The 10,465-nt window shown below is 30.8% G+C and overlaps 1 protein-coding gene across 2 annotated transcripts; it reads left to right on the forward strand.

Annotated features, from left to right (window-relative positions):
- The first annotated feature begins 295 nt into the window (after window positions 1–295).
- Window positions 296–2,355, forward strand: LOC107951333 (transcription factor bHLH162). Of its 2 annotated transcripts, none has more exons than XM_016886339.2 (4): window positions 296–431; window positions 543–734; window positions 1,540–1,878; window positions 1,966–2,355. In XM_016886339.2, the coding sequence occupies exons 2-4, from the start codon at window positions 594–596 to the stop codon at window positions 2,038–2,040; spliced, it is 555 nt and encodes a 184-aa protein (XP_016741828.1). In that variant the 5' UTR covers window positions 296–431; window positions 543–593; the 3' UTR covers window positions 2,041–2,355. The 2 variants fall into 2 exon arrangements, with proteins under 2 accessions (XP_016741828.1, XP_016741827.1); XM_016886338.2 differs by having other exon boundaries at window positions 296–427.
- Window positions 2,356–10,465: the final 8,110 nt, after the last annotated feature.

Below are 10,465 nucleotides of genomic sequence, written 5' to 3' on the forward strand. Positions count from 1 at the left end.
TTTTATTATTAATTTTGTTATTATTTTAAAGTATTTACTTGTTCAGTTGTATTTATTTTAATGTTATTTAAATTTATTTTTTTATTTGTTGAGAAATATTTGTTTTAATGTTTTTAGTGTATTTAAAATATTATATCTTTTAAATTTATTTTTATATAAAAATAATATAAAAATTTTAATACGAATAGGCAGACAGAATTTAAATTTTAGCATTTTTATCTAAATTAAATTTGAGTAAAATTTTAAACTTATTTTTCAAATTAGGCCCAACCTAAATTTTTTAGGAGGCGGCGCCAATGCACCTGACTTCGTTGCTTTCACAACATATATATACTCGTCTCCCGCTCTCCACAAAACAAAGCTCTCACCTGATCTTCTTCTGTGTTGTTTCCTTTCTCATGTTCTTTTTGTGCATTAATACCCAAAGGTAGGTAGGTCAAAGCTAATCACTATATATATATATTAGCTCTGCGTTATGACCTCAAAGCCTTTATCCCCAAAATATGTGTATAAGTGATATAAATTTTTTTCTTTCTTTTCAGTCATTCAATAATATCTAAGGGAATACTTGCTTTTGCTTCGAGCGGTAAGAGATGAAGAAGAACAGCTGCGGCGGTCAGTCGAACTCTAAACCTGATAGGAAAGCCATCGAGAAGAAGCGCAGAAATGACATGAAAATTTTGTGTTCTAAGCTTGCCTCTCTTATTCCTCACCACAACTTCAAACCCTCCAAGGTACTTTTTCTTTTATTTTACATGTTACTTTTTCATCAGTCATGTGTTATGGTAATGGAAGAGCTTTGAGTCATTCAAAGGGCATATTTATATATTATTAATAAATAATTTATTGGCGAGTACATGGAGTTGATGTATTCTCTCACTAATGATTAAAGATCAACCTTTCTAATCATCAATTTAAAAGGTTGTTGCATTTAGATTTTCATTTAAGTGTCGTATTGGTGGTGTCAAGCTTTGTTGAACCCTAACTAAGTACTCCTTTTTTATCTTTCATTCAGCATATAAACATATATATGTATGAAAATTGAAAATGTACGACTTCTCAATCTTTTATGGGCTATTTTGTATATAAGCTAAATGGAGGGATTATTTTCTTTGGACTTGTACTCATAATATTTCAGTAAGTATCCAATTTAATTCCCATCCTAAAATGTCAAATCAAGGGGCTTATCTTAACCTCACTTTTCTTTACCTCTAAAACCATAGAGATTGTTACAGGTAAGTACAAGAATATATAGCATTATCCTTATCAGGAATTGTTATTTATCAACAAATAATTGATGTCTTTTAATTCTATCCGTTGATTAGATTACGAGTGCATTTCTGTGGACATCCTTTAGTCTTCTAGATCCTCCAATGCAAAATTGTTGCTGGTAATATTGGTGATTCGAAATTTTCAGTAGGAACAGAGCAAAAGACAAATTGTCCTTGGCTTACTCATGATAATATCTTTCTCCTGTGATCACTGAATCAACCAGGGTTTTAGACTGTTAATAATGAACAAATTATGGGGGTTTTGCAGGAAATTGCATCACAACAAGACCAGCTTGATCTTGCAGCTGTCTATATAAAACATTTGAGAGAAAGGATAGAGAAATTAAAGAGGCTGAAAGAAGAAGCAATGAGATCCATGGAAGCAAGCAGTAGCATGATGGAGAGGACAGCATCGGTTGGTTTAACTTCGCCTGTGCTTGAATTAAGAGATTTGGGGTCAAGCATTGAATTGGTTTTGATAACCGGATTGAATAAAAACTTCATGCTATATGAAGTTATTAGCATTTTTGAACAAGAAGGGGCTGAAGTTGTAAGTGCCAGCTTTTCCACTGTGGGTGGCAAGATTTTTCATACCCTTCATGCTCAGGTGAGCCGACCATTTAACCCAATTGATTCTGCTTTAATTATTTACTCTCTCTCTCTCTTAATATGGTTTAATTTTGTTAAATTGCAGGCTAAACTTTCTAGAGTTGGTGTAGAGACTACAAGGGTGTGTCAGAGACTGCAAGAACTGATTAAGAGTTATTAATACAAAGAAGTGGTTTCATTTGGTCTGCTATTTGTACTTTGCTTATCGTTGGAGGGGGATCTCCAATTTTACAGAACTAAAAGGGTTCGGAGAATTTTATCAAATCGAATTAGGCGACTAGAAGGGTTTGATTGTTGAGTCGGATTCGATGGTGGCTATCCTGTAGTCTACCAATCTGTCCTTCCGTCCATGAGAATTTGCTGAACTGTATAATTTTTTGTTACCTAAATCGCTATTTCCCTAGCGATTTCAAATTGGAACCCACGTTCTAAAACAATGATCACTAGCTATCGAATAAAATTGACCTTCCTATTAGCCTATAGTTTTATTATAAAATTATCGAGTAAAACAAATAATTCATAAACTTCAGAGTTTATTTATCTACAACTATATATATAAGTTTAAAAAAAAAATTAGGTACCAATGAATCGAATTTTATTGTTACTAAATGAATTGGGAAAGTTTATCCCTAACAAATTACGTTTTATAGAATTAAGAAATTCGTTCTTAAAATCCATTCATCATTGTACTGATGTGGCATCCAATGTTAAATTGGATAGGCAGTCTATGTTTTTGTTTTCCTGATATGTGTTCCTACCACGCATTTCTTGCAAGAACTTACCGCTTCCGCCTTTTATCAAGACAAAATTTTTCTTTTTCCCTTCAATTTTATATAAAAAATTATTTTAATCTTTTATTTAAAAAATTTTGAAAATTTTAAACTTGCAATTTTTTTTATTAAATTACCTTAAAATAGATAAAAAAAAGTAAAATATTTGTTAATTTTATTGACGTGACATACATGTGGATTTTGATGTAAATAACAAGTCAATATTTAATTAATATTTTAAAATTTAAAATACTTTTATAAATTAAAATATTTTTAAATAATTTTTATTTTTTAAAAATAAATTTTATAATTTTTTAATTTTAAAAAATTAATTAAATGTTGATGTGTCATCCACATGAGAATCTATGTATATACAATGTCATCAAAATTAAAGAAAAACATTAATTTTTTTCTTCATTTTAAGATGTTTTAAAAAAATGTATATTTAAAAGTTAAAAAAATTAAAAATTAAATTAAAGATTAAAATAACTTTTTATAAGATTAAAACAACAAATAAGTTATTATTTATTATCAATAAATGCGATGAATGGAGAAAAAACTAAGAAAGGACAAGACTAAGGGCATGAAGCCAAGAGAAGATCAGATTAAAAGTTCCTAAAAGCCGGAGTTTAACTGATTCGGTGATCCCTTTTCTTTTTTTTTTTCTTTTTTAAAGAAAAGAATAATTAGAAAACAAAATGTATTATAACAATCATAAAATTGTAAACTAACATTGTCAACTATCAATGGTAAGGTTCTGTAAACTAACAGGGTTCATTTTCTACTTCCAAAATATACTTTCTATTTAGAATTTTTATAGTTTTCATGTTGGTTTTGTTTTTATTTTTATTTTTATTTTTAAATAAATTAAACTTGACCTTGATGATTAGTCCCCTGCACCTTAAATATTCATTACAATAAATATCTTCAGCATTACTTGTTTATTAGTATCAAATCCATAGTTTTTTTATATTCCACAAGGCTTCCACGTGATCAATTAACTAGCAAATTACATTTCGCTTGGTTTTGTACTTATGTGAAAATAATTTCTCTCAAATAAAAAATATGAAATAATTCTTTGCCTCCAAGAGCTAACCTTTCAAGTTTGAAACCATGTAAAGAGGAGTTTCAACAAATATATTAAGTTTGTGAAGTGATTTTGAAAAAAAAAAAGGATTAACTCTAATATTCAAGCTTATGGTTGACCATATTGGTTTTAAAAATTATTAAAAATTATAAGTGTTGAATAAGTTCAGAAAATTTGTTGTCCAAATTCAAACGGTTCCTTCAAGTTTATTGTAGACACGATTTTTTAAATAATTAGTAAAAATTATAAGAAAATGATAAGAAAATATTTAAAAATTATTAAGGTAACTATCGCCTTTATACATTTTACTAATGTTGCTTTCTTGTGTTTATGTTATAGGTGAATAGATTGAAACACGAAAATTCTACAACTGGGACTTAAGCTGAATTTCAAATAAAATTTAGGCAACAATTTAACTCTAGCATGCTAAGGAAGACACTTGTGCCAAACCATGATGGCTTACACAACAAGGCACTTTAAAGAAGTATGTGCAAGAGTTTACAAAATCCATGCTACACTTTTCTAGATTGGATGAGAAATATACATTTTTTCTCTTTTATAGATGGACTTGTCAAAGAAAATGTTGCAAAGGAGAGGTTCATAGGATTTTACCAAAGACATGGTTGTGTTTAAGTCATTGATTAATCTAGGTGGTAAAAAGCCAAAGAAGGTAAGTTTTACAAGCTCAAGCGTATGGGTAATGGCGGGGAGGCAAGCAGTCAATTTTTTTTAAAACAATTGACTCATATGGTCTGAATGGAGGCACATGGCCTGGACACACGGGTGTGTCATAGACTGTGTGAACACTAGAGTAAATTTTTAAAATTTTCTATTAGGCCACATGACTTTAGAGAGATACATGACCGTGGCTCATATGGCCTAGCACATGGTCATGTATCCTTTTTTAATGCTGGGGGATTTTCATTTCTTTTTTCTTTCTTCCTTCCCCCGACACCACCGTGGGTACCTACCAAACCAATCATCCTCTCTTTATTTATTTATTTATTTACTATTAGTATTATTATTTCTATTTTTATTCTGCTAAGTTGGTTATTAAAATAATATTAGATTTTTTTGTTATTTTCTTTTGAATTATTTAGATTTTTTTCTTTTTCTTTATATTTCTATTTCTATTTTTCTTGTTATTTTTATTTTATTTTTTAGACTTATATGTTCTATTTTATTTTTACTGTTATTGTTTTATTAATTATTTTTCTATTTTGTTATCTCTTTATCTTATTTTATTTTTGTATATCTTCTTATTAGTGTGCTCGAAACAATGTATTTAATCTAGGCTTGCCTATGATTCTGGATTTCATTATTCTAGCGAAATCATCCAAATTCAGAGCAATTTCAACTCTCTCTCTCTCTCTCCCTCCTTACCCCTCCCTCTTTCCCCCTCTCTCCCTCCCCCCTCTCTCTCCTTCCCTCTCTCTCACTCACTCACTCACTCTCTCTCTCCTCTCTCTCTCTCTGTCTTAATCTTAAGTGTAGAGAAATTATTTTTTGTGTTTAAGTAATTTTCTCAAATCTATCATTAAAGTTAATTTTTTTAAATTTGGAGTTTTTATTTGATTTAATTTTGGAATAATTTGTCGAATTTTGTGCATTGTATGATTTATACTTTCATACACAAAAGAGTCAAGCATGATAAGTTATTTTTTTCAGAAATAAATATTTTAGGTTGTCTCCTTGAACTGAAGAATTATCTTGAAATTTTAAATTTCAAAGTTTGACATCAAAATCATAATTTTTTGTAAGCTTTTGAGCCTATAGAGCATTTCTTTCGTGCTCATTTTATTTTTGGTTGTGAGTATGTCAACTTGATTTGTTATTCTAGAATTTGCTTCGATTATAAATGTCGGGACCACATTATTGATTTGATATATTGAGATGATAGAGACACTTAAGATTTAACCTAACATTTAAATAGCTTACCTATTGTATTAACCCCTAGTAAACCCTATTGATCCTAACACATTTTTTTTCTAACCCGTTAATTTTAACATGTAACCATATAAATGTTGTAAAATTATCCTTTTTATCAACTCCTTTTTGTCGAGATTTGATTTGGTCAGTTGCTTGACTATGTTTCCTTATTTGCATAGCTGAATTTTACTTTACTCTAAAAAAATAATTAAAAAATTAAAAAAAATGAATTGAGCTTGAATCGTTAGTTTCATATTATGTTCAAAAGCTCATTTTCATTCTTTATTTCTTGTTGATGTAATTTTTTTTGAATTCAGCAACTGGTTTTTTCTAGTTTGGTAACTTATCAGCTCGACTCTCGATTGTAACTAACTTTTCTGACATTTTCCATACCCTTAAACTAAGCCTCATTACAACATTGTAAAAACCTTTTGATTGGTGTGTCATCTCATTTATATAGTGGTGGATATTTGATTTCCAAGCAAGCCTATGATAATAGCATTTCTTATTTGACTATTGAGTGCATATTACTTGAACCTTAAACACTTTGAGTGCTTTTAGTGATCCTTAGTAAGGATGTACTGCCTCGTACTTATATATTTTATTATAGTATTCACACTCAGCTTACTAGTTTCTCTACTTTTCTGACTTAAACCTTACGTTCATTGCTCCATGTAGAGATTTCAAATACCATTGCTTTTTTAGAGCAACTCTGGAAGATGAATAAGAAAAATGAAACAGAGTGGAGAAGAAGTCTCTCGGGAATTCATTTCGCAGCTATTTATAGTCCTTCCCACACAACCCTCAGTTGTGCAACATCAACCCATTCACAATCATTTTGTCCCCCACTAAGGGACTGACTAGTTCTAACCTAACTGAACAAAAATTGGATTCTAACCATATATAATTTTATCTCTATATTTTCCTAGTTTTTCAATAAAGACCACCAACTCTTGGCTTCTTCAAGTTGCATCCTTCAATTGTCTCTTAATTTTTGAAATTTGTGGAATCCGGGTGTGACAGCTTAGTTACATCAAACCCCTGATATATTATTTGTAGAAGTGTTGACAACCCAAATTAGGTCTTCGACACGTCCTAGGTCCTTATATAAGGTTGATTGCACGGAAAAAATAACCCAAGCATACTTGGGCAAGAATTTGACCTATGTCGCGCCACACTATGTCTATGGCGTTACACGACAAAAAATTCATGCCTTGTGTCATTCATTTTGTTTTTTAACATCCCAGGAATCTTGTGCATCACTATTCCCTTGCTCTCACATAAATTGGACCTATAAATCTTCATTCTACACACTCAATTTATGCCAATAGGCATAACGTAAGGTCCATGTTGGCTTATTAGGTCACAACACTTATAAAATGTGTTAAAAGCACTAATTTAGTAATATTTGATTCTAAGTCCTAAATAATGAAATGTAATATAAAATCCTAAATTGCATAGAAAACAAACTCCTTAAGTGTGAAATTGACCCGAATTAACTTTTACATTTGACAGCAAGTTAGAGTCTGATGAAATAGCTCGTTGCTATATGCTGGCAAGCGTGACCAGCACCCTATATAAGCAACTAGAGGGCTGTAAGATTGCCAAAGTGATTCTGGATAAGGTAGAAGACATGTTTGGAAGCCAAGTTACCTTGGCTCGATAGTCTGCTATAACTAGCTTAATAAATTCCCATCAAAAGCCCAAAATTCTAGTCAAAGACCATATGGTAACTCTTATTGGATATTTTACCTAGTTCATGTATAATTAGGCCAATTTGGACTAGAATAGTTAAATTGAAACGGTCTTCAAGATTTTGTCCAAGGACTTTGTAGGATTTCAGGCCGCATATAACCTTGGCAACAAAAAAATGACACTTACACAACTTATGAAGGAGTTACAATCCTATGAGTTGATGTTGAATGACAGTCAGTCGGTCTAAAGAGCAAAAGCAAATATAGTTGTCTCTTCTTCCTTAAAAGGGAAGGGAAAGTGCGATAAGAAAAGCAAGGCTAAGGTCTCTAGGCCACCACAAGTGGAAAGGAAGAAAACCAAAAAGCCTAAAAACTTATCTAAGTCTAAATGCTTCTTCTGCAATAAAAAAGGTGACTACCTCTCGACGTACTAACATCAAGAGTATGAATATTGCTACTAAAAATATGGAATTGAGGCAGTGTCTGCAAGTATACAAGTCAGGTTATAATATAGTTTTACAACGAAATAGGTGAGTACTCCGAGGATTGTACCTAAGGGAGGCGAGTACTAAATTAATATTAACATAAATGTAATAGATCTAATTAGTAATTAAATTAAATTATAGTATGATAACATAAAGTAAAAAGTATTTGTTTCTAGAAGAAAAGAAATAAAATTGCATAAAATAATAAAGCTGAAGAACTGATATGCTAACTCAATCAAATCTATGAATGGGAGACTAACTCACTTCAGTGGTCATAACTAATTTTTATTTTGGGTTCTACTCAATCAATTAGTTGCTAACCTAGCAAGATTTCTAGATCTTTCACTGAACTAACGAGTCAGCAAGAACTACTTATCTCTCGACCTTATAGTCCACACTGGATTAAGGTAAGGGTTTTACAGATACATAATACCAAATTTGGGTTAATTCCCACCTAAATGACTTCCTAGGGTTGTTAAGCCTAGGGTTTAAGTTCTTCCTATCTCAAATAGCTGATCCACTAAGAAACCCTACATAGAAATTAATTATTCCCCACATCCACTCGCTAATCCCTATAAGAGGATTAGTTCCTTATGGATCTCATAAACAATAAAACTTGATGAATAAAATAAACATGAGAAATATATCAAGAGTAAAATTAAACAGAAATCCTGATTTGTATTTGAACGATTGAAATGTTAAAATCCTCAGATAGTTTGTTGAATCTACAAGTTAGATTCTCAGTAGAACAAGAATAAAAATAAACTCAAAAGAAGTCTTAAGTACAAAAGAAACTAAAAACTAAACTGAAAGGAAAATTCTAGGTTACCGAAGAGATGATCTCTCAAGTGTTTAATGAGCCTATTTATAATATTAGGGTTGGTTGTCATCCTTAGCCCTAGTTCAACTAACATTTTTACGTTAAAATACATTGGGAGGACCAAAACACCCTCAGCTCATTAATGCTTCACCTACAGGGCCAGTGTCGTGACATCCACTACTGATGTCACAACACTGAAAGCAGTTTGCTTGACTTAGGCTCAACTTCAGGGGTGTGTTGTGACAACGTCTGTAACGACCCGATAGTTAGGGGTGTCAGAAAATGTATTTTCGGGACTTCGTTTTCATAAATCGAATAAAAATATTTACGAGGCTAGCTTAGTAGCTAATTAATTTTTAGAATAGTGAATTTTGTGAAATTAGGAGTTATTAAGGTATAGACACTGAATCGCGTAAGGGTTAAAAGTTGAATTATAGATTGAAATAAAATAAAAGGGTTAAAGTATCAATTAAACCATTTAATAAATGGTTGTGTGTAGGTGGCTAAATATGGTTAAGTGTAAATGCATGTATGTATATTTTATATATGTTATATTATAAAATTAATAGTGTTAATAATAATAAATTAAATGAAAACAAATTAAATGAAATAGAAAGAAAGTGGAAAGAAAGAGATGAAATGCATGCAAATTATAAAAGAAAGAAAAAGGAGAAAAAGCTCACGACACTTGGGGGTTTGAAGTTCAAATCCAAATTGGTTAGTGCAATTTAGTCCCTACACTTGTAATTTTATACTTTTGGAATCTCGGTACTTAGGGTTACCCGACCCATATTGTAATTTTTAGCATTGTTCAAGATTTTAGATGTTGAAATTGTTGAATAGTTTAAGTATTAGGGATTAAATAGATAGATTTTTAAGTTAGAAATAGAAAGGACTAAATTATGGAATTAATTGTTGATTTTGAACAATAGGGACTAAATTGTGAAAATTTTGAAATTATGGTGGTCGAATTGGAAAAGTGGAAGCTAAATGTGGTATAGAGTGAAATTAGTATAAAAATATGAAGTTAATTGTGAAGGTTAAAATTAGTCTTGGTTTAGGGACTAAATTGAAGAATAAGAAAAATAGTGTGAAAATTGAAATTTAATGTAAAGTTGAAATGTGTAATATTAATATGATTTAATTGTTTTATTCCATAGCTAACGTCGTACTGGAATCCTCGAGTAAAAAGGGGAAGGATAAAATCAACGTCAAATAGCTTGCAAATTACGGTTTGTGTTTCTATAATCTGAATTAAATAGTAGATTATTAAAAAGTCTAATTTTCAAAAGTATGAATTTTGTATTAAATTGAATAGTATAAATATTAAATGGATTTTATGAATTTTGTATTAAATTGAATAGTATAAATATTAAATGGATTGAATTTGCTTATTTGGATCAAGATAAACCTCATACGGATCTAGATCGAGGAAAACCTAAAGCTTCAGATTAGTTGATCTTGTTTCGACGTCTTTGTAATCGAGGTAAGTTCGTATGTTTAAATAATGTTTTAATGTTATTTTGATATATGTGTTATTATGCTATTTATCGTGTAAAGAAATGATGGAAATCCAATGACGTTATGATGATTATCGAGCCCTGTTTGAGCCTTAGGAATATATAGGATACAAATGACATGTCATTAGGGTTACCATGTTTCGGGAGCTGGTCTTGAATGTCATACCGATGGATGAGGTCCTGCATTTGTTGCGGATGCTCATTAGCTTGTGTGAGTGGCATCGTGTAACTTACATTTCGACTGTCAGCTTGTGTAAACAAACCCATCTTACAACTCGTG

The sequence above is a fragment of the Gossypium hirsutum genome, chromosome D02 (genome assembly GCF_007990345.1).
Source record: "Gossypium hirsutum isolate 1008001.06 chromosome D02, Gossypium_hirsutum_v2.1, whole genome shotgun sequence".
Lineage (NCBI taxonomy): Eukaryota > Viridiplantae > Streptophyta > Magnoliopsida > Malvales > Malvaceae > Gossypium > Gossypium hirsutum.

What these genes read in the sequence shown, in the direction of transcription:
- LOC107951333 (XM_016886339.2), top strand. Translation starts at nt 594, where the DNA reads ATGAAGAAGAACAGCTGCGGCGGTCAGTCGAACTCTAAACCTGATAGG. An exon ending in ACAACTTCAAACCCTCCAAG is followed by an intron (nt 735 to 1,539) that starts GTACTTTTTCTT and finishes GGGGTTTTGCAG; the next exon opens with GAAATTGCATCACAACAAGA. An exon ending in TTCATACCCTTCATGCTCAG is followed by an intron (nt 1,879 to 1,965) that starts GTGAGCCGACCA and finishes GTTAAATTGCAG; the next exon opens with GCTAAACTTTCTAGAGTTGG.